Source organism: Gastrolobium bilobum, unplaced genomic scaffold, assembly GCF_033153095.1.
Source record: "Gastrolobium bilobum isolate Gb01-03AN ecotype WA unplaced genomic scaffold, APGP_CSIRO_Gbil_v1 utg22478, whole genome shotgun sequence".
In the NCBI taxonomy this organism is placed as follows: domain Eukaryota; kingdom Viridiplantae; phylum Streptophyta; class Magnoliopsida; order Fabales; family Fabaceae; genus Gastrolobium; species Gastrolobium bilobum.
This window is the reverse complement of record NW_026897084.1, coordinates 233,656-261,651: the sequence shown is the minus strand read 5'-3', so window position 1 is coordinate 261,651 and position 27,996 is coordinate 233,656. Positions and strand designations below refer to the sequence as shown.

The following is a 27,996-nucleotide window of genomic DNA, read 5'->3' as shown; positions in this document are numbered from 1 at the left end:
ATGGATTTTTCTCGTTTTGAGAAACCTCCTTATCCTATAAAGCTCAAGCAACAAGCACAAAAGCAACAGTATGCCAGGTTTTTAGATATGTTTAAAAAATTGCATATTAATATTCCATTTGCTGAAGCTCTTGCTAATATGCCTAACTATGCTAAATTTATGAAAGATTTATTGTCAAGAAAGCATAAGTTGCAGGATTGTGAGTCAGTAGCACTTACTGAAGAGTGCAGTGCCATCATACAAAAGAAGTTCCCACCAAAGCTTCAAGATCCTGGGAATTTCAACATCCCAATTGCGGTAGGAAACACTAATGTTGGCCGGGCACTATGTGATCTCGGAGCAAGCATCAACTTGATGCCATTGTCAATATGCAAGTCATTGGGAATTACTGAGTTGAAGCCAACCATGGTCTCTTTCAGCTTGTTGACCGTTCTTTGAGAAGACCTAATGGAATCATAGAAGATGTTCTTGTTAAAGTTGACAAGTTCATCTTCCCGGCTGATTTCATCGTGCTAGACATGGAGGAAAAGAGTGAAATGCCCCTTCTATTGGGTAGACCGTTCTTGGCCACAGCTCGATCTATGATTGATGTAGAACAAGGAAAGCTCGAGTTGAAGATAAAAGATGAAAAAATCACTATCAATGTTTTCGATACTATGAAGAATCCCTCTGATCATAGTGATTGTTTCAAACTTGAAGTGTTTGAAGAGGTGGTTATGGAAGAGAAAAGTGACTATCAAGAGCTTGAAGAAGAGTTGAAGGCTCTAGATGAAGCTGCTCCAGAAGAAAAGCGAGCAACTGTCTTTGAGGTACTAAAAGAGAAAGAAGATGACTCAGCTACATTGGTACCAAAGGTGGAATTAAAAGAGTTGCCTCAATATTCTGTTATCATCAATAAGGAAGTCCATCAGCAGCATAAAGAAAGCAAGCCAAATGTTAAGATGGAAAAGCCCAAGAGTAAGGAAAAGCATCTGAAGACTAAGTTCAAAGTTCCTGAGAACCCTCATCCTCATCCACATGCATATGATCATGGAAGGAAACAATACTGGATCAAGAAGATTGGGTCATCAATGGTAGCATGCTTCCAACCACCATAATCACAAGGGGTACGTCAGGCTCGTGACGTTAAACAAGTGCTAGTTGGGAGGCAACCCAATAGTTGTTTTTTTCTTTTTTTTTCTTAGGATAGTTTAATTTTTAATAAGTCAAGTAAGTGGTGAATTAGTGACCATATGGAAAAATTTTAAATCTGGGAATTGGCGCTGTGAGCGCCAATTTGGCTCTAGTAGCGCCACAAGGCCAAAAGAGACAGTGAGTTCCACGCTCACAGCGTGGTAACCATGCCATCAGCGTGGAAACCTCACGAAATACTCGCGCCAATAGCGTGTATTCCACGCTTCGAGCGCCATCAAGCAAAATGAGGCAGTGAGTTCCACGCTCACAGCGTGAAACCCACGCTGTGAGCGCCAGTTCACTGCACCATGAAATTTACTTTGGCATTTTATTTTGCTATTTTGAGTATTTTGTTGGATTAGTTGGTTGAATTATGTCTCTTTATGCAGTACACTTTGATGATTATTCTGTTTTACTGTTTAACAAGTGTGTGTGTATGTTCCACCTGGCAGAATTAGCTTCTTCGACCAGTATAGTTGTTGCTGAGGACAGCAAAGTTCTAAATCTGGGAATTGTCGCATACTGTATGCGAGGCTTGCTAAATACTGCGGAACTACACCACGGAAAGGACGTCTAAACAAAAAAATTTCTGAAAAGGGGAGATATTTTAACCTTCAATTTTTTTTATTTTTTATTTGCTGTTTTTAGTTAGATTCAATTTTTTTTTTTTAAAAAGGAGAATTTTTTTTAGAGAATTCTTAAACAAGCAGTTCCAGCATGTTCTAAGCTTACTCAGTAAATAATTAGATTGAGTTAGATGAAACATGATATCTGTGAGCAATTAATTGTTTTAATCTGAGAATAATGACTGCTCGTTTTTATAACTGTTTTGGTGAAATTTTTGATAATGCTTGATGTGAAACTTTGAATTGCGATTCTAGTTGAATTATAACTGTGAGGATTTGAGCCTAAACAGAAAATTTTCTTTTTGAGAGGCCTCACTGTAGTAGTTTCTAGAACTTGAACTGTTTCTCTGGCTTGCATGCATTACTGATATGATAAGAGCATTTTTATTCTTGTTAACTTAGAGCCAAACAGCCTACCCATAAGAATTTCCATCGTTAAGCCCCTTTGAGCCTTAAACCAGTTCATTCAAACCTAATGAAAATTACTTAATCCTGTTCCTCTTGACACACCTTGAGAGATTGAATGTTGATCAAAGAAGAAAAGTCAAATTACTTCTCAAAAGGAAAAGATAAGTAGTTGAAAAAGGAAACAAAAGACTGGTTTGCAAAATATGGCAAAAATTCAGAAAAGAAAAAAAAATAAAAAATAAAAAATTTGCAGCTCAAAAGAGAAAAGAAAGAAAACATCTGCAACCAAGGAAAGAAAAAGGTAGTGAAGAAAGGGAAAGAATCCCAAGTTTGTAAATGAGGCAAAGCCTAGAAGAGAAGGAAGTATTGTTAAAATCAGTATTTCAATCTCTCCAATCAGCTTCTGACCAAAAGATTCTCACCCCCAAACCAGGCCAAGTTACAACCTATCAAAGGCCTTTTGATCAGTCTATGCATGTCAAATGGATTCCTCATTCTTAGGAATTGAGAATAAGTTCAAGCCTATGGAATTCCTACTACACTGATGGATAAGTGTGAAACCCTTACACACTAAGTGTGATGAGAGTACATTTAAACTGATGAGGAATATTCAAGCTGGAGTTTAAATTCTTGATATAACTGAAAAGCATTATTGGGAGTTTTTAACAAAGAGTTATACATGCATAGCAGTATGAATTCTTAAGATATTGTGTTCCATGTTTTCACTGAATTATTCTTTGCAGATAACTTGAATCTATTACATTGCTGAGGACAGCAAAGTTCAAATCTGAGAATTGTTTGATATGCGTTCAACATATAAGGAAATCTAAGCCAAAAAGAGAAAGAATGTGATTAAATCTTAAGCAAAAAGGGCAAAAATCATTGTTGATCTGTCAAATTCTTAATCAGAGATTGCATACTGATTTTATGTTGATTTCGTAGGAAAAATAGACAAATTGGAGCTAAAGAGGAAAAGCTAAACTGAAGGCCCACGCTCACAGCGTGGGTATGACGCCCATAGCGTGAAGAGAGCCCTTTCACACAGAGACAACCACGCTACTAGCGTGGGACTTACGCTAGTAGCGCCAGAGGTCCAAAAACAGGCAGAAGCTATCACGCTACTAGCGTGGGATTGACGCTAGTAGCGCCAGCCTTTTTCACAATCCACGGTTGCAGCGTGGCAGCCACGCCAGTTGCGTGGTGCTCCAGGATATAGAACAAAAACTCCCACGCTCACAGTGTGGGAACCACGCTAGTAGCGTGGGAGGTGCGGACAATCAACATTAAATCCTTTTCAAATCAGAGACAAGATTACAGTGAGATGCGGAAAAGATTAGATCAAGCTTCTCCACCAGGTCAAAGACTCTATAAATAGAGACTCGGCCCTCAAGAGAAAAACACACTTTTTGCACGGGAGAAATTGCGAGCGACAGGAATCGGAGCGAGCTTTCGGTGACTGAAGATCAAGATTTCTTCTTTCATTCTTTCCGGTTATTTCTAGTTTTTATGAATTCTTTTGAATACTTTGTTTTGTCAGACATGAATATGTCTGGCTAATTTTTTTTATATTGTGGTAAGGGTCACAACCATTGATGTGAACCCCTTGTATTTTGGTTAAGTTTATGGTTAATTATTCAATTGAATTTATTTTACTCTATTCTTCATCCCATACATCTTTTAGAATTCGAGACTCTATTAGGATTGCGAGGGTTAGGGTTTACAATAGGAATATTGGGATTCTAATTCCTGACAAAGGGTAAGATAAATGTTCATGTATGCACTAGGGATAGGATATATGAACTGCAAATGTGGAAAATTCACTGGGCTTAAAGATTAACTTGAAAAAGGATTTCTAAGGGATTAGGATTCTAATAGGGTTAATAAAGTTAAGATCACTAAGGGATTAGGGCTTAACTCATTAATTATAGATGGTGAATTATTTGGTCAATTGAATAATTAAATATAAATATTAATCAATATTACAAGGTGGGGATCAGAAAGGTGTTGGAGTCCTTTACTGCAATAGTTTCTTTACAATATTTTCTCAACTCTCAACTTTTGATTTTAGTTTCTTCAAATTTCTCTTTGAATTATTCATAAATTATTGAATAGTTCACAATTGTTACAAACACCATTACTTTCAAATCAACTCTTGTTCATCCAACAAGAAAGGAATAGTTAAATTAAATTTGGTGCCTAAATCCTCGTGGGACGATATTCTTACTCACTTTTTATTACTTGGTACGATCGGTGCACTTGCCGATTTTACGCACCAGTGGTCTAGATTGGATCAGTTTTGGAAGCAAAAATCATTCGATCTAATTCCTTCGGTTTGATCATGTAATCATCCATTCGGTTTGAATTTTTTTCAAATCCAATCCAATTTTATTCGGTTTGGATTGAATCTGTTTTCGGTTTTTTTAAAAGCCTAAAATTTGTATGATGATCATTGTGAAAATTAGGGGTGTTCATCAACCGATCCAAACTGATTCAAACCGCGGTAACCGAACCGAAAAACTGAAAACCGAAAATCGAAAAACCGAAAATCGAAAAAAACCCGCATATTTTAATTGGATTGGATCGGTTTTCGGATTGGTTAATGAAAACCGATCCAATCCAAACCGATCTAATATATTAGCTCCCCTCTACCTACTTGGGTCTTTCCCCAATCATAGCCCAAAAATTTCTAAATCCAAGACCCATTAACCCATTACTAAACCCAAAAAAAAATCTAGTCACATCTCATCAACAAAATTTCATTTGCGTAAAGCTTCATATCTCATTGCCCCCTTAAAAAAAACTACATTATCGTTTACTGATTCTTTTTTATTTTAATTTTTTTTACAAAGTCAATATATATATATATATATATAAGATGTTATCTGCATAATAATCATGAAACAAATTTTAGGATTTTCAAAAAACCGAAAAATAATCCAATCCAATCCAATCCAAACCGAAAAAAATTGGATTGGATCGGATCAGATTTGAAAAAAAGTCCAAACCAAACAGATGATTACATGATCAAACTGAAGAGATTGGATCGAATGATTTTTGCTTCTAAAACCGATCCAATCCAGACCGCGAACACCCCTAGTGCAAATAACATATATTTTGTATGTATCGACTTTGTAAAGTTTGTATGATGATTATTTGTAAATGATAATCTAGTTTTCAATATAGTATAACAAAAAGTTGAATTACCATCTTTTACCTCCAACAAAAAATTTACCATGTGATTGCCTGAGATATAGAGTAACCCAAATTTTTATCCTATAGAGGAACTACTATACAATAATAACCCATGCAATAAAAATATAAGATGTATCTTACAAAAAAAAACATAACAGATCAAGCAGAATCCACTTTATCCAACATGATGGGTTAATGAGGTCTTGTGTTTAGAATTTTGGTATATAGTTTTTGGGCTATGATTAATGAAAGACAAAAGTAACTAGAGGGTAAGGTTAAGGAATTATTGGATCGGTTTTCATCAATCAAATCGAAAACCGATTCAATCCAATTGAATTTTGCGTTTTTTTTTTCAGTTTTTTTGTTTTCGGTTAACTTGGTTATCGATTTTTCGGTTCAGTCACCGCGGTTTGAATCGGTTTGGATCGGTTGATGAACACCCTTAGTTGCAACATTATGGATACATAAAGGAAATCAATAAAATTTGTTTTTTTATAGAGTTTCATGAACCTTTGTTACTTATTAAAAGCGAAGATTAAACATGGTTTCTGGAAAATCTGTTTGTAGAATCGATCTGTGCTAGCTGGATGCAGCACTCAGTCGATTATGGAAGATTAAGTTTCATGGGAGCTGTCTGCCAATAACCGATTAGGATTACAGAGTCTTGTTTAATTTTGTTTGTTGTTTGCATCACAAAACTGAATTTGATTAAAACAAGTGTCAAATATATTTTTTTTGAGCTAAAAATAAGTTGCAACTTTATTTTTTATTTTTTTTGGAAAACATTATTCTAGATTTCATAAATTAAGGTATTCAGATTATTATTTCCATTTTTTATTTTGTAATCAATCTCAATATAATTGTAAATAAAGCTCATTAATTATGATAGAATCTTCATATCAGAAAACAAAAAATAAAAGGGGATAGAGAGTAATTTCCTGAATAAACCAGATTTTGTATATTGAAAGTATAAAAGAAAATTACAAACAACAATGGCCACAAAAATAGGATGATTACAAAATGCAGAAACGACAAGAAACCAAGAAGGTAAATGACATATAATGGATACAATTCGAGAAGAATAATTTCTCTTCCAAGTTCCAAGTCCAATCCCTAGTAATTTCCCACTTTCTGCTTTTCTTTCGTCTTTATTTATCATTCTTCTTTAGCTTCACTTTTCCCATGCGTATGTAACCAATTTCCATCTATACCCACTTCTAGAATATTCTCTCCTAACTAACTAATTTGCTAAGTTAGCATTAAAATTGGTATCGTATCAATACTTTCCCCGAAAACATTCACCTTGTCCCCAAGGTGAGAATCGATCCGCAAAATCTCTCCTACGGGATCCTATTGCTTGAATTGTAAGATCCATATATGCAACAAATATGATAATTTCCACCGCGATCCAACTGCTCTTGAGCTTCCCACCTAGCGGATCCCCTCAATTTTGCTCGTTCTTTTTCAGCCTTGGTAAGACCTACACATTCTTCAATTTTTTATTTAATTAAGAATTTTATCTTTCAAGTCAGACCTTGATTTATGCATTTGAGTGGAGGTGGCAGCAACACCACATCTAGCTTGGACGTTCAGTCGTGCTCCATTCTATTTTTGGTGGTAACAACGCTAATCAAGGTGATTAGGGTGTGTGGTTGGTGAAATAATGGGTCAGTGGATCCCAAATTAACCTAGTGGGCTCACTTAATTTAGACTAATTTATGGGCTCACAAGCCCAGTCTTTTAACAAAATAGCAACAGGAATAACACCATCATTGGGTTGGTCTGTAAACTTTAGCACCATCATTTGGGCTAGATCTAAAAGTTGATCCAACTTCACTTTGACTTAACTTCATTTATCTTCTCTGTTGTGTTCCATCACTAGTTTCACATTCATCTAGCTTCCTTTGTCTTCGTCATGCACCTCTTCCTAGATCTTAGTCTAGTAGCTAGGGCAGCGGGGGTGGGTTGACCACCGTTGGCGGTGTATGTTGCAGCACAATCACTTGAATATCTCTCTTTAATGGTTGATGTTGTATTATTTCCTTTTTAAACTTGGCTTTTGTTGGCTCTTTTGTTGCAGGTGGCAGTTCTGGTTGTGGTGCGGGTGGTTCTTTTCCCCTTAGGATGTTGTTGATTTTATTGTTTCCTTCTTTATTTTCCTTCAATTGTTCTATCTTTGTTTCCAAATTCACAGCAGAATTCAAGACTTCATGCTCTAATCTAGCCTCGTTGTCTTCCAAGCAAATCTCTGGTTGGAATTCCTTAAAGAATTCTTTTAAAAAGCTCCACCAACTAGCTTTTGGGTTATGCCAGATCTAGTATTAGTACCAGATGCGAGCTTGACCAGTGAACGCATTCACATCTTTCTTTCGTTTTTCATTGTCTGAAATTCATGTGCCTCAAAACATTGTTCAGCCTGCATCAACCATCCCCAGGCTTCTTCTTCACCAGAAAACATAGGAATTCTCATTTTATGAAATTGTGCTTTTGTTCTTTTATTTTTTTGTTATCAGTGTGGTTCAAAGCTACCTGGAGCAGATAACTCTGATACTATTTGATAGGATCTTAATCTCAGAAAACAGAAAATAAAAGGGAATACAAAGTAATTTCCTAGATAAACTAGATTTTGTGTATTGAAAGTATAAATAAAATTACAAACAATAATGGCCACTAAAATAGGAAGATCACAAAATGCAGAAATGACCATAAATCAATAAGGTAAATGATAGAAAGAAATTACAAATAATGGATGCAATTCGAGAAGCACCCTTTCTCTCCTAAGTTCCATGCCCAATTCCAAGTAATTGTCGGCTTTCTGCTTTTCTTTCGTCTCTATTTATCATTCTTCTTTAGCTTCACTTTTCCCATGCCTCTGTAATCAAATTCCCTTTATACCCACTTCTAGAATATTCTCTTCTAAGTAACTAATTTGTTGAGTCAACATTAAAATTGGTATTGTATCATATTCCTTTACAATTTTTCCATCTCTGGCAATCTCGCCTTCACTGTAAATCCTACAATACAGGGAGAAGCATAATTTAAGATTGTGATGTCTGCAAAAGCTTATAAATATCTTTTTTTTTTTTTTTGCAAAGTACCCTAATAATTTTGCAAAAGTAATGTCTTAAGTTCAAAAATATGTTGAGGTACATCCTTTATCAAATATGACAGAAAGTAACTCTTTTTCATTATCCTTACCTTCATGATTATTTCCACTCGATCCCTTTCTTTTCTCTTTTTGGTAAGAGAATACTTACTCTCGTTGCATACAAAATATGCTCCTTAAGTTCCCGAGAGTGGTTTTCACTTACAGTTTTGTGTTAGCAAGCTTCATTGGTAATTATTATATTTTTTAATTAAAAATTTAAATTAAAAATGACCAATAATATAAACTACTAATTTAACTTAATTATTTAATAATGAATGTCCTAAAAAACACAAGCTCAACTAAATAAATAGGGAAGCGAATCAATTTTGAAATTATCAAATTTAGTAAACAGGCAAACAACACCCTTGTTAGTGCTCCAACTACAAACTCTTTGGCACGAAACAAGCGCATCATTCCACCATCTTGTTACAGGTTATCTTAATTTTTATGGTGAGATTCATTTTTTTCTTCAAAAAGTTTATTAGTATTGGATATTCAAGTGTGATAAGTGAAGTTCATATAAGTAGAAAGAGAATCAATAAATCCAATGCTTTAAGTTTTTGGGTTAAAACATGTTGTGGATTTGTTGTGATTGGTGTAACTTAATCTAATGGTGGTGGTCCCCAACTATGGGTTCACCCTAGCCCACCTGATAATGATAATATATGAGCTGAGTTTAACTCGGGCTAGGTGAGTTGAGTACTTAGGTCTGGTATTGGACTCATTTGATATGGTTGGTTTAACTTAGTCCATTGGTGGTGGTCTCCCATCATAGACTTTCTCTGGTTCGCTTGATAGACATATAAAAGCCACGTTTGACTTGGGCTGACCAAGTGTTTGGCCACATATCAATGTGGGCTTCACACTTGAAGGGAGGTTGCCGGTTGGTAATTAATGAGTTAAGTGAAAATTAAATAAGTGGAATGACTTCCAATCTTCTACATTAGTTAGTAACGAACTAGATGAAAATTATATAAAAGAAATAACACATAAACCTAATATGGTATTAGACCTACTTACTACCTATTGATTATTAGAAATTTGAAACCAAATTAAATTTATTTAAAAAGATTATACTTGACCTTCACCCTATGTTGATTCTAATTAAAACAATTGTCCTCTATTCTAACGCTTCCCAACGATATGAACAACTCTAAACCTTAGGTGGTGTTTGGTAGGAAGATTTTTTTGAGATGGATGGAGAAGTGAGAGTGGGTATTGTATTATACCATGTTTGATACAAGTTTTAAAGAAATATGCCCACTAAAATCAGTTGCCCATGATTTGCTAATTGTGTAAAAATTATGTTGAAAACTACTGTTTAGAAATACCACTTTGTAAGTGGTATTTTTGGTTCCCCAGTAAAGCATGCAACTAAGCAATCAACGACAACAAAAACTCACGAGAAGTGGCATAATTATCAGCAGCAACAATTAGTTGTAGCCTTGTATGTGTAAGAGACACAAGTTTAAAATAAAAATGTACATATAACTCACAATAGCATTCATAATTATCTGCATCGAGTTGTGGTATCTACTAAAGATAGATAATATAACTTAATGAAAAATTGGGGGAAAAAATACTGTTGAAAATACCTCTTCCAAGGTGGTATTTTCAAGTTGTCTAGGCTAATGAGAGAAAGAGGACACATGTGGATGCCAAAAATACCCTCTTCTATTAGACAATAGTGTTTGCTACAAGGGTTATTTTGTAATTTGAAGTTATTTCTCTATCTATATTTTACCTCAAACCAAACATAGACTTTATAAATCTTACCTAATTTGTCCGGTAAAATTTTTTCTAACCAAACAACTTCTTTTGCATTTTCCTACCAAACTCACTTCCAACAATTTCCATAGTATTCAAAAAATTTCTCCTCAACAAAACGCCCCTTAGGTTCTTTTCATCTTATTCCAGACACAACCCTTGCAACTTTCATCATATTAGGGCAGAGGAAGTTAGACCAAGTGTTAGGTAAATGAATTACAAACGTAGTAAAAAAGAGCACCATAAGAGTGTGTGCAATTCGTGGATAAGACTAAATCATTGAAAGACAGGAAGTAAGAACAAAAATATGGTCCATGTTTAATGCCAGGTAATAAAACCAGGGAGGAAATTGAAGGAAAATCGAGGGGTTTTTTTTTTTGGTAAATATGTGGGAATCGCTAGATCAAGGGTGAAGGATTAATACTAGAAATGTTAGGAACACATTTTTTAGTATTACTAGAAAATAAATAAAATGTTCAAAGTTTACACAACTACGTACCGACGCGATGTATACCGCTCCAAAAGAGACATATTAATTTATGTGTGGGATGCCCGCGAGTGCACATGCTACAGTATTAGTTAATTATTTGATGCTTATTTATTTTGATTATTTATATGGCTCCTTTTTGCTTTGTAGTCAATTTATTCAAAAAACAGAATGGGAGAGGCCTATTGTCCTATATGATTGTGCACTGGCAATGTTATTTTCCCTCCTACGAAAGGAATCTCGGTAGGTAGCAACCATTAGAAGAATGACCTTATGTGAAAATTTAATTATTTAAAAATATAATAAAAACGAAAATATATATGTCATTTATTAACATTATGAATATACATGAACACAAACAAAATGAGGAAGAAAGGTTAAGATAGAGATCAAAGATATGGTTTTCGATAATCACATGCACCTTGATAAGGAGAATATGAACCTTTTCCTACAGTGGAGCTTGAGTATAAAGAGTACATGTATGAAAACATAAAATAATGTGATTTTTAAGTAATCACGTACGAAATATTTGAATAATATTTATTTTTAACTATTAATATAAAATTAAATTGTTAAGATTGATACCCCTCACACTTTGTAATAAAATAATATTCTCCGATCCATTCCTATAGATCTTGAAATTGAACCTACTAATAATCATTTGTTAATAAATCATTTATGAATATTATTATAAAACTTGTTGAAGCTTGTACATGCAGGGACCTTAATTAAAATGTGCAACCTGCTTTTTCCTGAATTCCAATGAAAAAGAAAATACAATCATATATATAGGTGTCTAAGAATTATTTAAACATTTGGAGACGCTTCCTCTTGGCTTAAAGAATCTTAATTGTAGACAAATAGCGGATATACAGGCCAAAAGGTCAAAGCATCTCCATATCGGAATAAGGCTTCCTACATATATGGAACCTATTTGCTTTGAAAGGAAAGGGTTTTTTTTTTTTTTTTTTTTTGTAATGTGTGATTCTTTTGCATGTCCAACGGCTAGAGTAATAGAAAAATTAAAAACACGAACGGGATTACCAAGATCTTCTGAAATTTAAATAGGGAATGGGTCGCCAAGGGACTCACTAATATTCACCATTAATTAAGGATGGCAAAATATCGTTTTCTCTTGCCGACGATCGAAGTCGACATCCCTATTTCTCGTCGAATGTTTAGCTCGCCATTTAGATTTGCCTAAATGTTGGTCAAACGACTCAAACCCACTTGACCAACAATAAGTTTTTTTTTTTTGCCCTTTTTCCAAAAAAAAAACCAATAAGTTTTTCCCTTTGTCACTTTGTGGCTTATTCCCAATTTCTAACTTTAGAATTGCCACGTTTTATAATTTAAAGTTTATGTCAAATATTTTTTTACAGGGTTTTATACTTCTCCTTTTGATAGGAGAAGTAAGGTCTCCCTACGCGTCATACATCGAAATGCATGTTTTAATTTTCTTTTTAAAATGTGGGCCATATTGTTTATTGTGTCTGTTTAAAAATCCAAACCTCTCATGTGATAGGAGAGTTATAAAACTTTTTTTTTCAAGGTGTCCTTTAACCAATAGCAGAAGATTAATTCTGTTAAGGTGAGAAATTATATTAAGTAGATAAATCTCTTCCAATTTGGATCTTTGTGATTTGTTTGAGATTGGGTTTGGAGAGTGAGCAAGTAGATTTGAGGACACGTCTTAATGAGAAACCCGATCATTTCACATACAAGAACAAATTCAGTTGCTTAGTGTGTGTTTGATTGTGTTCTGATTTTTATATTCTTAAAACTATTTTATAGAATAATAAAATAAAACAGGTGTTTTTTTCAAGTTAAAAATCAAAACACAAAACAAAAATAACTCGGATATGTTATCTAAATTTGATTCTAAAAACAAAAAAAATAGTTAAAAATAGTTACAGACCTTATCAAATATATTTTTTTTTAAAATCAAAAATTATTTTTCGAAACAGATTCTAAACAGGCCCTTGTTTTCTCAAATTGAGTCACCTCCTTAAATAAATTATTCTTATGCTTAATAGACTTTTCATCTAGATTTTTGCTTCTAAAGCTTATCCTCATTATTCTTATAATTTCTTAGACCTTTGTTATAAGTAATTTTTCTTTTTTTTTTGGAAATATTCCAATTGGTTCATTGTTTCGCAACTAATCCAATTCGGGACGGATCTAGGATTAAGGCTTTAAACCCCTCCCAAAAGTGGTAGTGGGGAGATTCGAATACATGCTCTCATCCCCACTTGCTTAGCTCCCATGTGCCAACTGAGCTACCACCATTTGGTACGTAATTTTGCTTCTAAAGTTTGATACATTATTTTTTGTCATTTCTACCTGAGTTACATTGCGGGGAAGGAAATGATTTTGGTTAGAAATTTTTCTTTTTGCTTTATGAGGCATCTGTAAAGGAGTTCATCCTTACTAATTGATTTTAGTTCATTACTATTTTTATTTTTTTTTGCAAGATATATTCCTTCTAATTTTGATGCTTGATTTTTTGACATTTCCGCCTGAGTTACATTTTGGTGAAGGAAATAATTTTTGTTAGAAATTTTTCTTTTTGCTTGATCAGACATTTGTAAAGTGGTTTATCCTAACTAGTTGATTTTATAATTCATTACTTTTTTAACTTTGTTTTTTAAGAATTAAAGTTTGGCACTTTAGATAGGTTAACCCACCAACCCGCTATTAAATGATACTTTCAACTCACTTTTATAAACGAGACGAGGCAGATTAACTTATTTAGTGAAAAGTTGGCAACGAGTTGGGACAGCCCACAGGTTATTCACTTTGTCATTCCTATGAAAATAAGGAAGATTCTTTATAGCTGGATTAGTTCTTTATCTTGAAAATTAAACAAATATAAATATAAAAAAGTAGTCATAAATATCTATAAATAAATAAAAATTATTTAAATAGAAAATAATAGATATAAAAATGTACATTTGCGTTATTTTTTCACAATTTTTTTTACTGTTTTAGTGATGGTAGCAAATATGTAAAAGATTGAAAATCCCGACATCTATTCTTACTTTTAAGTAGTAGACAAGACTCCCATCCGAATAGTAGATTATATATATATATATATATATATATATATATATATATATATATATATATATATATATATACGGGATAAATATTTCTACAGCTACTCTAAATAAGATTATCTACAGCTATCATTTATAACTATGTACAACCGTACATAATTATAACATTAAAGTTGATTATTTTTTCTCTCTCATCAGTCACTTTTTAGAACCTGTCTGCTCATGCGGAGAGAAAAAAATAATTTTAATATTATAACAATGTACTAACGGTAATATATAGTTATAAAGAGTAGTTGTCGATAACCTTATTGAAGTAGTTGTATATATATATAAATATATATACATATATATAAGAAAAACATTTCTACAGTCACTTTAGATAAGGTTATTTACAGTTAACCCAAAAACTATGTCATTTTGATTAATGAATTATGTTTATGTAATTTTAGGTGAATTAATGAAGGGTGTTTCAGTAAAATGAATATGATAATAAAATAAACAAAATTACGGAAACATCCTTCATTAATTCACCTAAAATTACATAAACACCCTTCGTTAATCAAAATGACGTAGTTTTTGGAGTAGCTGTAAATAACCTTATATAAAGTGATTGGAGAAATATTTACCCCATATATATATATATAGGCTTTTTCACCCTTTTGCCCCTTATTAATTAATTAATAACCATTTTGCCCCTGATTCGAAACTATCTACCAATCTGCCCCTCTTTAATCGACTACCTTGCATTTTTAATCGACTAAACGGTTGTTGGGAGATTTAATCGACTAAATCTCTCTACTTAATCGATTAAAATCATACTGACTTTTTTTTTTTGTAAAATATGAAGATTTAGTCGACTAAATCTCCCAGCAGCCATTTTTTGTCTGTTTTGGTCATTTAGTCGATTAAAAATGCAAGGTAGTCGACTAAAGAGGGGCAGATTGATAAATAGTTTCGAATCAGGGGCAAAATGGTTATTAATTAATTAATAAGGGGTAAAAAGGTGAAAAAGCCTATATATATATATATATATATATATATATATATATATAGGTAAAATCATTTCTGCAACCGTTTTACGTACAGCAACGACAAATGTATGATTATGATTCCTCACATTTAATGCTTTCATCTTTTGTATGATTATGATTTCCCGCATTTAATGCATTCAAGTATAATATGGCAATTGTATTTGATTGCACGTACAACAGCTGCAGAAATATAAAATCTCTATATATATATATATATATATATATATATATATATATATATATATATATATACTTGAAAACATTAAATGCAGGGAATCATAACCATACAAAGGATGAAAAAATTAAATGTAGGAAATCATAACCATGTTCTACGAACAGCTATATATGTATATATATATATATATATATATATATAGAGAAGTGTGTAGGTTTATCATAAAAATCACTTAACATATCTTTTACGTGTGTGTCGGTGTTTTCGGTTTAGTGTAGAACGTGGATGAATATCTCTTAGACCGGTGAATTTGAATCCAAACTACAAGGCACACCTTACTTATCGCATTTAATTTCACACGTTTTTCATGTGATGCGAGTTCAACTTTATAGAAGTTTTTTACGTAAATTTAATACATTTAAAGGTATTAGGTCAATTATTTATTAACATTATTTATTGCTTTAAGAAATTGTTAATTAATTAATGGTAAATTTATGGACAATGTTAGTCTTATGCAACTGGAAAAAAATTTAATTTTCTATCTATACATCGATATTTGTATCATTTTTTTTCTTCTCTTTTCTAATGGGCCCCACTTCAAGTTAAGTGTGCAAGAGACAAAATAAAAATTTGCTGTCACATAAGAGTACAATTACCCACTTATTAATTATTATCGTAATACATTTAATTTAAATGTATTAACTATACGCAATAATTTTTTCATCTTTATGACATTTAAGGTCGGTGACCTATTGATATATATCGACTTGGTATTAGAATAATATATTAATACATTCAAGGCCGGCGAACTATTAATATTTCATTTACAAAATATTGAACATGTTCTTTATATCTGGACTAGGAAGGTAGGTCTGTGTCGGAATAAATAGGATTATCTTAATAATTTTAAGCTCCATAATTTCATAGTCGTTGTCTGTACTTTTGCCGACTTGTTCATAATAATTGAAGCTAAAACGACAATAAATTAAATAATATGAAATTCTATCTTGAACCATTGTCACCGGAGAAATGATAAGATTAATTTCATTACAGACGATTTCAAGAATTTGCTTTGGTAATGGTTTAAATCCCTAACCAAAGCAAATCCTTAGACACTTAATTGCTAATTGAATTATTCTTGAGGGGACGTTTGGTTGAGGATAAATTTTAAGAATACTAGGAAAATGTAATTACTAGGAATCCACATGAAAAGTTGAATAGATGGGAAAGTTAAAAAAAAGTAGTTTGGTTTGACATAATTTTATCAGGAAAATATATGAAAATTTTGGAAACCTATGTTTGGTTAAAAAAAATATTTTGATAGGTAAATGATGTAAAATTACAAAATTAACCCCGATACACAGCTTATTAACTAAACAAGTGGCCAGAGCGCTTTAGCCGATACCTTTCTAAACAGTGTATAATGGGAGGAGGGTATAATGGGAGTCCAAAAATGGTGTGAACAGTACCTTACCCAGGTTTTCAAAAAAAAACCACCCTCAAATTGGCTTTCTAAATAGTGTCAATATCTATCTTTCTCAGCCAAAGTTGAAAAAGCCATGCAAATCACATAGATGGAGATTTGGTCAAAATCTATTGAAACAAACATTGGCTTTCTAAAAACCATACTTCATTTGCATAGGAATCTGTTAAAAAGAATGGAACCAAACACCACCTGAGGGTTATTTTGCTATCCTTTAGGGTACCCGACAAGTTAACCCACTAAAATAGGACAAATTTAAACATGTCAACCCACCAATTCGATTCAACCTACCCTATTTTAATAGGTGAGTTAAAACATGTTAGGGGCGAGTCAACACGCGGATCAAAAAAATTTTAAATAAAATTCTTTCGTAGTTTTGGGAAATCGAATGACATCGATTTCAACCAAACCAAAAACATCATCATCGTTGCGATTACATTTGTTATTCTGTGATGAGAGAGCCTAGAGATGGAACCAAGACCGATAAGACAGAATTAGGGTCACTACTACCTTTGTTCTGCAACGTGGCCATGGAGTCATATCCACTGACTTTGACGACGTTGTTTCATCACTAAACGGAAACCTTGTGATTGAGTTGGAGACAGAGCTGTTAGAAATATTCAAGTGTGAGTAGTAGTGAAGTCCCATATCGGTTAAACATAAACTAAGTGAGGACTATATGAGTGCGAAAGATCCATAGATCTACAATCTTAAGATTTTGGGTTGAGATGTGGTGTCAAGGCACTTATTGCCATTAATGAAAGAATCCTTGTAAGGGTTTTGCCAGTACTATTCCTAACAAGAGCCACACAACGAAGAAGAAGCAACACCAGTTGCAAAGAATAAAGAAGAAGACAACACCTTCGATGACGATAACTGTTACAAGGTCCGCAACGAAAAGGGAGGTTAGGTTCCTCCTCTACTCTCCTTTTAATTTTTCAATTTCGTTCTCCATTTTGGTTTTCTGTGATTCTAATTATTCTTCGTTTTTTTTTAAGGTTTTGAAGAGAAAACCTATCTTGTAGGCATGGACCACAAAAGTGATGTACACGATTCTTTTGATACAGAAGAATCTCTTAGTGAATTGGAACAGTTAGCATACACTTATGGATTAATAGTTGTTGGTTCTACATACCAAAAGTAAACTACTTTTGTTATTTATTTTTCAATTTAACTTCTTCTTTTCTAATGAATATTTTGGCAAGTCAATAGATCAACCAGTCAACCCAATGAATTTATGGTGAATTGGCGGATCCACGACAAAATGGGGTGGATTGATATTTTTAACCCATCATCCAATGGCAGGCCAATTAGTCTCGCCTCGTTTTTGGCGGGTTGAAGACGGGTCGAGGTAGATTGACCCATTTATAGAGATTGAACTTTTCAAACTCCGACTGCTAAATGTCAACCTGACAATTAAGGATAGGAATTTTTTTTTCAAACTCTTGCTAAAAGTTGATAACTTGGTAAAATGAAAACATGGGTGAGGCTAAGTGTATTTCTAAAAGGTACTTAGCAAAATGATTTAGAATATTTATTAGAGTACCTTAGCCAGAAATTAATAAATGTAGATATTAAGTAAACTAAGTATTTAACTTTGTAGAAAACATATTTCGGAAAGACTTGCTAAGCTACTTAAGTATAAGAGAGTATACTTATTTGCATTAATTCCAAACAGGAGATTGAGGATGGAGTTATGTAATAAGCGAGAAGGCGATTAAGAAAACTATGTTACATACTTGAAACTAGGATTTTTGATCGTACTAATGCATCTTTCAATATATTCCACTAGTTTAGTTTATTGGTCAAACGTATTACCGATATAACGTAAGAAGACGTGCTTCCGGTGTGTGCACGTTTAGTCGAGCACCTCCCAGATGCACGTAACGGGCCGTGACGAAAGGAATTTAAATACGTTAACAGTGTGTGCGCGTTTCTTGAAAGATATGTCCACCTGAGACATGTTTTGAACCCATATGTGCGTCTAGTTCTATAGACTCCACTACGTTACACACTATTCTTCCCCCATTTCTTAGGTAACCCGGGTATCTTAAAGACACTTTTTTTCCCACACGCAAATATTTCACATTCTCATTTTGCTTTTTTTTTTTAAGATGAGTTCTAATTTAGAGTAACACAAATGCAAATTCAATTGAAAACTTTGCAACAATCACTTCCACTTGAAGACCTTTGCAATGCTAAAGTAGAAGGGAAAATGACTATTGATGGAGAACTGAGAGGGGAGAGCAAATGAGGGAGAGAAGAAGAAGAATAGGGTAGGGGAAGAGGAATGGTAAAAAATTTTAGGGACAGGAAACACGCTAAGCTACAATGCGCGTTTATGTTTATCAAGGACACAGTCCAATCACAAACACGTTAGAGACGCAGTAACTCTAGCTGCGCGTAAGTGTTAAAGACACGGTTGTCTCCATTGCACGTCAAAGCCCATCAACGATTCGTTAGTACCTTATCTATCGCATCTATAGACACCTGCCACGCAATAAGCACATTTGATAAGTGCGCGACTAAAAGCGTACACACTTAAAGTGTAACAGCCCCAAACCCTGTAGCAGGATATTGTCCGCTTTACCCCGCGCACAAGCACCATCGAGCTCACGGTTTTACGTTTCGGGTTACCCCCAAAAGGCCTCCTATAAGGAAAGGTATCCACACCCTTATTTAAGGCATGCTTCGTTTCCCTCTCCAACCGATGTGGGACATTACATCCACCCCCACTGGGAATACAGCGTCCCCGCTGTACACACCGGTAAGAAAGTCCAATATATGCCAAGCAAGTCAATATAGGCCCAAGAAAATGATAAGTTTATAAGTTTTAAGTTTCATAAGTAAATGAAGTACAATTAGTGATTCACAGTGCATTTTGTCAAAAATGGTGCAAAAACCATACTGTGAATTATGAATATTGTTTTGTAAGAAGTAAAAAGTAATGTAAATGATTTTAGAAAAATAAAAATATGTCAGTAGCTTTAAGTTTGTTCCGGGTCAATTCAAGTAAAAATACGCGATAGAAAAACATCCGGTAAAGCCACAAGTATTTATAAAACAAAAGTGACTTACAAAAATCACTATTCACATTAAAAAAAACTGCTCTCTTCTCTCTCTTCTACCCGAGGATCAACCATGGGAAGGGTTAAGGTTTGCTTTGTTTCATTTCTTGATTTCTCCATGAATCCTACACTAAATCATTGACCCATTATACCAATTCCATAGGAAATCACCCAAGGAAGCCATTTCACCCCTCCATTTGAGCTGATTTCGTTTGTGGAGGGAGATATTCATCACCCCATTTTTGTGCACTATTCATCCAAGGTGGAAAAGGGAGTTTTTTGGTGTAGACTTGCTTGGAGGTTACCTCCTTGACCTTGTATAAGCTTTTGGAGGTAATAAACCTCTAATCCTATGCTTTTATTTTGTGATTTATGTCTTGAAATTTATGAGCATCTTTTGAGTGAGAAATAAATTAGTTTAAACTTTGATTTGATAATGAATCCTTGATGTTTTGGATTTAGGAAATGAAAATAAGTGTTTATATGAATGTAAAAAAATTAGAAAAAAATCATATGCCCTCCTCTATGTTTCGGCCTTGATAGGGTTAATAGGGTTTATTGTGCAAAGTTTTATGTGATGTAGTGAAAGGGTCTATTGTGTGAGAGTAAGTATGAATTTAGAAAAAAGGCCTAAGCGGAAAAATCCTATGTATTTTGATCCCTACACTTCGACCATGAGGGTTGTAAGGGACTTGGTGTTCCAAAATTGTATTGGAACCTTTAGATACATATATAAATGTTTAAGTTGCTAACTAAGTGAAGAAAGAATAATTAAAAAGAAAAGAACCCTTTTGCCTATTGTCCTTGTGGAGTTCGACCTATAGGGTGGCTTAGGGATATATTTTGTTACATTTCATTTTAATGAAATGTGTTGTAATTTATTGTATAAAATTAATGAGTTAAGAAGTGAAATGGCTTGAAAAAGGGTTGAAAAATACCTTGAGTTCCTAAGGGTAGGTTCACGGCCTTTTAAAGAAAATGGCATGAATAATGTTGAAAATTCTCGAGTGAACACTTGATTAAATTAAAGAATCCTAACGAGTATAAGGTGGTCTAGACTTGTGTATTGGCATAGCATTGGCAAAAACGTAAAGAAACGAAAAGAAGCGATAAAATGTATGCCTTATGTGAAAGCTAGGCATGATGGCATTTTATTAATTTGTATTTGTGGATTCTTGCTCTAGGTGTACCTAGGGACTAAAAAGGAATCAGAATCTCTTGAAGATATATAAGTAACTTGAGCCACAAGTAAGCTGATTGTTAAAGCTTCAAGAGGTAAGCTTTATGTTTAAGGAGTTTTTTCCTGCTTGAGTGCTCTACCATGGTTAGTGAACTATGGTTGGACTGTATGACTGTTATTTAGATGCTTTGTATAGATGCATTCAGATAGAGTTATTTGATAACATGATATGTTTTGCTCTGATATCACTTCTGTAATATGATTTCTGTAACAATCTATGGCCATTGATTGTATAGTACCCGGATGTCCGCTTTGGGGTCCTCCCTCGGGAACACGTGCGTTGATTTCCGCTTGGGGTCCTCCCTTGGGAATGACGGCTCACATCTCTGATATGATATGGATATATGCTCTGTTCTGTTATGATATCTGTTATATGTTGTATTCGTATACTCTGTATCTGACTTTCATGCAGGAGTGAGCCAGGGGTATGGAGAATTCTCGATAAACCTGGAGCTTATTGAGATTTGTAATCTCACCCCTCGTTGGGGCCATATTTTCAGGTGCCCAGATTCCCGGTGAGACCTCTCTAGTCAGGGACGCGACCCGGGGTTGAGGATTGTGGACGTATTGGATTTTGAGTAGCTGTAGGTTACTGTTTGTTTTGGAGTTTAGTGCTTTCACTTAGTATTACAGTATTTTGTGGATCATGATGTTAGATCCTTTATTTTGCATATGGCATGTATATGTTTTGTACATGCCTGTCAGTTTGATGCATGTACATTTGAGTATTCAGGCACGTTATATGATGATGTAGTATTCAAATAGGTTTACATTTTGATGGCATGATGTTAGATATAGTGGCACGAAGCCATGTTATGCATGCGCCCATGTATGGGTATTTGATTATATTTGGATACCTGGTATTTCTGAATTGATATGTTGTATAAACTGTTTATCAGGAAATGCTTCTGAGTGAGATTGAAAAATCCCCAGTTGTCCGATTTATAGAGGAAACTCTGCCCGATTTTCGTTTACGCCTAGTAAGAATTAAGGTAGAAAAAGAAAAAGAAAAAAGTTAGCTCATATTTTTGTAAGTTAAGTCTTCCGCTGTTTCTGTTTATATCATGTGTATGTTAATTGAACCGGCTCGAGACGAGGATGTTACATAAAGCGCGTCTTCCTGCATTATATTGATAATATGTTTGACCATCAAATTAAACTGGTGAAATATTTAAAAAAATAAAAACCAGTGCGGTCAAAAATCATGAATACCAAGTATCAAGTAGGGTTTCAAAATAGGTAACGTCTGATAAACTGGTCCGAATAATATCACAAAATGAATGAAATAATTAGAGAAGTTTAAGCAAAAATATATTTTGAGTAGATTTAATCAAATTTTATGCACGCCCAGACCCAAAAGGCAAGACCCCTTAGTCCTTTGTGTTGTCATATAATAGGAATGAAATGGAAATTAAAATAAAGTTTGATGCATGTTCATAGGAAGTTATACTTTATATTTGTATAAAGTGATGTATATAAATATGTATGGAGTTCAATTAAAAATTATATTATCTTAACCCTAAAAAGAAGTTTAAACCTCTAAGAAGAGAAGAGTAAACAGAGAATATTTTATTTATTTATTTTTAAAGAAAAGAGCGAATATGGGAGCGTTTGGTACAGGAGAAATTTTTATTTGTCCGGGAATCTCAATTTTCAAAAATATGATTTTTACATTCAGTTTATCATAATATCTGAAAATTTAAAATTTAGAAAAATTCAATTTCCCGAGAATCCGGCCAAATGCCGTGTACCAAACGTTATGCAGGGAGGGAGAGAGTTTATCCATAAAAAACGCTGGTTGAAAGTGGCGGGTCCCAACTCTCCATTCAACGCGATTCCACGCCATATTATTCAATCACACACACTACAGCTACAGCTGCTGCTGCATTAAATTTACTTCCGTGTTCTACCCACGTGCTCCTATTCTCCAACCGTTTCATCGAAAGAAAATAAAGAAAATAAAAGAGAGAGAGAGAAAATTCTCTATCATACTCTTTTTTTTAAGTTTTATTAACCCACGTGTTTAAATTCTCCTCTCGTCCTTCTCATACCCCCCTCTCTCTCTCTCTCATACTTTTATTCTCTTCTATTTTACGCCCCTTCTCTGTTCTTCGCACTCTCTCTACTCTGTTTCAACTGAAAAAGAAAAATGAAAATCCGCAACTCTTCGTTTTCTACGGCAATCGTATTCGTATTAATCGTTCTGACTTCAGGAGACTCTGTGGTTTCACTCGCCGAACAGATACCTTCCACCGATTTTGACCGCGTCTTGTTCACCGATCGGACATGCCGCAATCGGGAGTTATCCCCGTGCAAAAACAAGACGCGGCCAGGGACGGCGGCGGTGACGGACTGCGAGGTGTGGAGCGAGGCGTGCTCGGAGGCGGTGTTGAGCTTGGCGAGGTTGCCGGAGACGGCGGAGTGGTTGAAAAGGATTCGGAGGAGGATCCACGAGAATCCGGAGCTGGCTTTTGAGGAAATCGAAACGAGCCGCCTGATACGAGAGGAGTTGGATCTGATGGAAGTTAGTTATCGGTATCCACTTGCGAAGACCGGTATTCGAGCCTGGATCGGCACCGGGGGTCCGCCTTTTGTTGCAATCAGAGCTGACATGGATGCACTTCCCATTCAGGTTGCACTTCCACTCACTCTCCTTTGGATTGGTCCCTGCTATTTATTCTTCTAATTTTTCCCCCACTTTTCATTATCACTTTTTGAAAACCTAAAAAAATAAAATAAAAAAATAAAAAAAGCACAGTAATGGAACATTAATTTTTCTTTTTCCTTTTTTTCTCAAACCCTAATGTCTAATTTTATTTTTTTTGGACAATTACCTAGGGTTATTGTTATCATATTTAACCATTTTAAACATAAAAGAGTCTTATTTGTTCCAAAATTATTATAATCTTGTAATTTCATGCAATTTTAATTATGAAAGTTTTTATTTATTATAAAAAATACAAAGATATATTTTTATTAATAGAATGAGGACGTATAAGAACATTCCGAGATCTTTAATTTGTCTGATTCTGTTTGACGTTAATGATAAAATTTTAGATATTTCTTTAGTTCATTCAGATGTTTGGGCCTATTTATCTGACATAAATCTTGAAGTTTTAAATATTTTATAGATTTGTCAGATATTTTTTAGACTGACACAATTGTTAAGATAATGTACTTGGTTGTGTACTTTTTATCTTGTATAACAAATCCAAAAAGGTAAGTCATTAGGGTTAGCCATAGTGGTGTAAAGGATGTGAGTAGAGTGTAATAGGTGCTCTCTTGGCCTAGCACAATAAAAAGCTCTTGGCTAATAATTAATTTCTTTTATTGTCGTTATTTCACTTTGTTTGGATTAGTTAGTAATTTATTTTACATAAAAATAAAATTCTGTCTCATTTACGATTGGGATTCGTTGTAGGAAGCTGTGGAATGGGAGTACAAGTCTAAAGTTGCCGGCAAAATGCACGCTTGTGGGCACGACGCACATGTTGCTATGCTTGTTGGTGCTGCCAAGATTTTGAAAACTCGAGAGCATTTACTAAAGGTTTGTTCTTCCCTCATCTCTCCGGAGACTCATCTATTTATTTATTTTCAACAACGTGGTCGTCCATTTCTTAGAATTAATTATAAATACATCCTTATAATACATTCTCAATCAACCACAATGAGACAGAATTAAGAGGAGGTTCACCTAATATTTATACTTAAGGAATTTCAATTATAACTACGTGATTTATCCTTCTTGTTCAATTTTGAGTATAAGGCTATAGTTTGAGTATAAGGCTATAGTCTATAATGAGATCTATGAAGTTTGACTGTAATATGAATATCTTCATTCCTTACATTCATTGACCATTAAAAGTTTCATCTTTTGGTTCTTCCCTTTCTTAAGTACGGAAAGGAATTTCACACGCAATGTTCGTCCGAGAATTGTGCCTCCTTATAATGCCAGAACTTTATTTGCGGCGGCACTTTGGCCAAAAAGTCAAATGTGGCACTGCGTTTTTTCTTCTTATTGGAATCCAGTTAAAATTATTTTCAGTTAGTCTAAAATAATATTGTTTTTGAGATTCAAAAATAAAATAAAAATTAATATTTCTAAAATAAATTAAAATTATAAAAAAAAAAATTCTTCGTATCAAAATAACATCGTTTTAAGATCATTAGAGATAAATTATCTCTATTAACTAGAGATACACTGAACCTTTTTTTTGTGTAAGTACACTAAACCTTTTTATCATATACTAATTATGTTTTTTAAATTTGGGTTTAATATTTCTTATGCTGTAAGAGATAAAATTATCTGTTACACACATACAAGTATGTAGAGTCTTTGTAAAGTCATATGAAGAGAATAGAGAGAGAAAAAAATATGGACCTCAAATACTTTTATGTGTGTGTAAAAGATAGTTTTATCTCTTATAGTATAAAAGAAATTAAACCCAATAAATTTTGACTACCATTATGTTTTAATATATTAATATTAGTTATACACTATATGCTGTCCTTTTCAGTTGAAAAGAATTTTAGAAAACTAACTAAAATCTATACTGTTTCTTAGAGCTAATATTAGTTATACACTATATTTGGTAACATTAAACCCGAGAGCTAATATTAGTTACACACTATATTAGTTATACACTATATGCTCCTCATTAATAAAGTTTGTTTTGTCTTGTACCGGCCCTGGCACGTGCTTCTGTAGCGCTACCCCAGTGCTTTTATGTCGGTTTAAGAGAAAGAAATGTTTCAGGATAAAGTGGGACATGGTGGGACCCTTAAACTTATGATATCAAGCATAAACTTTTCTGTATCTTCGGACATTGGGGGGCTACAAATTTAGATGCCTTTCCACTGTTTATTTGGATAGAAATATTAGTTATAAATTAAAATTTCTCGCATGCCTCGAGTCGTGTATAATGAGGTTGAGAGGTTTTTTTAACAACATATTTAGATGATAGCAGCTCTAGTGCATTGTTAAGTGGCAGCTAACGGATGGGAGTCTTGTCTACTACTTGCACTAGGTTTAGAACTTATGGAAAACGTGAACATAGAATGATAGATGGGAATCTTGTCTTCTACTAAGTTTAGAACTTTCAGAAAAGGCGAAAGAGGCTGTGATTCGAAGTGGGTTAATCTTTATTTTCGTGATGGGTGAAGGTGCGGATTTTCTCAATCACAGAGTTTGATTGGTGGGATAAAAGGTGTTTTGTTTCAATTTTTAGGCGATGTAATTTGGAGCTAGTGAAACCTTAAAAAAGAAAAACTATTTCATTGACGATTGGATACTTTTAGAGGAGCAGAGAACAGATTAAACTCGACGTCAAACCACAAGTAGAGTTCTCTAACTTCAGTTAACCTTTGGAAAATCAACACCGGTGCTCCAGTTGTTGATTATAGACCATAAAGTTTATTCTTAATAGAGTTGGAATGGGGGCTTGGATCATTCATATGAGTGTTCACATAACCATCTCGTGAAGAGAAAATAAGCACATTTCACATTCTTGAATAATTTTTTTTCATAAATACTATCACGAGTCTTTATACCTATGAGCTTTTTTTTTTTTTGGTTGGAGGGGGGTCTTAGATCTTTTCATACTCACCTGACTTTTATATAATAGGACAGGTTATATTTACAAACTTTTTTGTTTACAAACTCTTACAAACTACACTATCTTCTCCGGGAGAATACTAGTGACACTATGTTCTCCGGGGAGAAGATATTGTAATTTGTAAAAATTTGTAAAAAAAATTTGTAAACGGATCATTCCTCTTATATAATATATAATTTCAAATAATTACAGATTTTGGACTCTACTTTATACCCGACCTGTTTAGTCGTAACCTTAATAAGAACAATATCTGCTGCTATCCCATGCAAATATGTATGGAACAGACAAAAAATAGAAATGTATCGTATGACTAAACTTCTTCACAGTCGAACTCAACTCATCTACCTTTGCCCTTAACTCTATACTCTTGTTCTGTCCATCTACAGGGAACTGTAATTCTGATATTCCAGCCAGCGGAGGAAGCTGGTAATGGTGCAAAGCGAATGATACAAGACGGTGCTTTGAAGGATGTGGAGGCTATATTTGCAGTTCATGTATCTCATGAGCATCCAACTGCTATAATTGGATCGAGGCCAGGACCCCTGTTGGCTGGCTGTGGATTTTTCAGAGCTGTGATTAGTGGGAAAAAAGCCCTTGCTGGCAATCCTCACCACTCTGTTGATCCAGTTTTGGCCGCTTCAGCTGCAGTTATCAGCTTACAGGGTATTGTCTCCCGTGAATCAAATCCCCTGGATTCACAGGTATTGCCTCATAGTAATATACCTCTCCTCTTTCAAACTCAATCTGTGTGTACTTCTTGCGTACCTTCTCTAACTATGTATTTGGCCACCATTACAAAATAGGTTGTCTCTGTGACTTCCTTCAATGGAGGCAACAATCTTGACATGATACCGGATACAGTGGTCCTCGGTGGAACTTTCAGAGCTTTCTCTAACACCAGCTTTTACCAGCTACTTGAAAGAATAGAGCAGGTTAGCCACTTGTCTTTAAAATACCTCATTTCTATTTGTTAGGTGAATGTAATTGACTGAATGAGCTTAACTTGGATCCTATTGCTGCCTCAAACAGGTGATTGTGGAACAGGCCAGTGTCTACAGATGCTCGGCAGAAGTTGATTTCTTTGAAAAGGAGTACACCATTTATCCTCCCACAGTTAATGATGACCGAATGTATGAGCATGTGAAGAAGGTGTCCATCGACTTGCTGGGTCAAAAGAATTTCAGGGTAGTCCCACCAATGATGGGTGCTGAAGATTTCTCTTTTTACTCCGAGGTGGTTCCGTCAGCTTTCTTTTACATAGGTATAAGAAATGAAACACTAGGGTCTACTCACACGGGACATTCTCCATATTTCATGATTGATGAAGACGTTCTACCAATAGGCGCTGCGGCTCATGCCACCATTGCAGAGAGGTACCTCATTGAACATGGCTGATGTCAAAAAATAGAAATCCCCTGCCCATTTCCACTCAACTTAAGCACAAAACTGGTACACACGTTTATCGGTCGTCTGTCCTTATGTCCCCTGTATTTGTTGCTTGAGATCTATGAAGAGTGGAGTCAA

At 34.3% G+C, this 27,996-nt stretch overlaps 1 protein-coding gene across 1 annotated transcript; it reads left to right on the top strand.

Moving 5' to 3' along the window:
* Window positions 1-27,916, top strand: LOC133304011 (IAA-amino acid hydrolase ILR1-like 6). Its single transcript, XM_061503980.1, has 7 exons — window positions 1-77; window positions 443-957; window positions 23,071-23,489; window positions 24,279-24,404; window positions 26,859-27,173; window positions 27,276-27,404; window positions 27,502-27,916. Exons 1-7 carry the CDS (start codon window positions 1-3, stop codon window positions 27,865-27,867), a joined length of 1,947 nt encoding a protein of 648 aa, XP_061359964.1. The 3' UTR covers window positions 27,868-27,916.
* The last annotated feature ends 80 nt before the right edge of the window (window positions 27,917-27,996 follow it).

Excerpts from the sequence above, each read along its gene's own strand:
- LOC133304011 (XM_061503980.1), top strand. The coding sequence starts at position 1 with ATGGATTTTTCTCGTTTTGAGAAACCTCCTTATCCTATAAAGCTCAAG. Across the intron at positions 958-23,070 it reads TAAGATGGAAAAGCCCAAGA|GAGACTCTGTGGTTTCACTC; the intron begins GTAAGGAAAAGC and ends TTCTGACTTCAG. Across the intron at positions 27,405-27,501 it reads TACTTGAAAGAATAGAGCAG|GTGATTGTGGAACAGGCCAG; the intron begins GTTAGCCACTTG and ends TGCCTCAAACAG.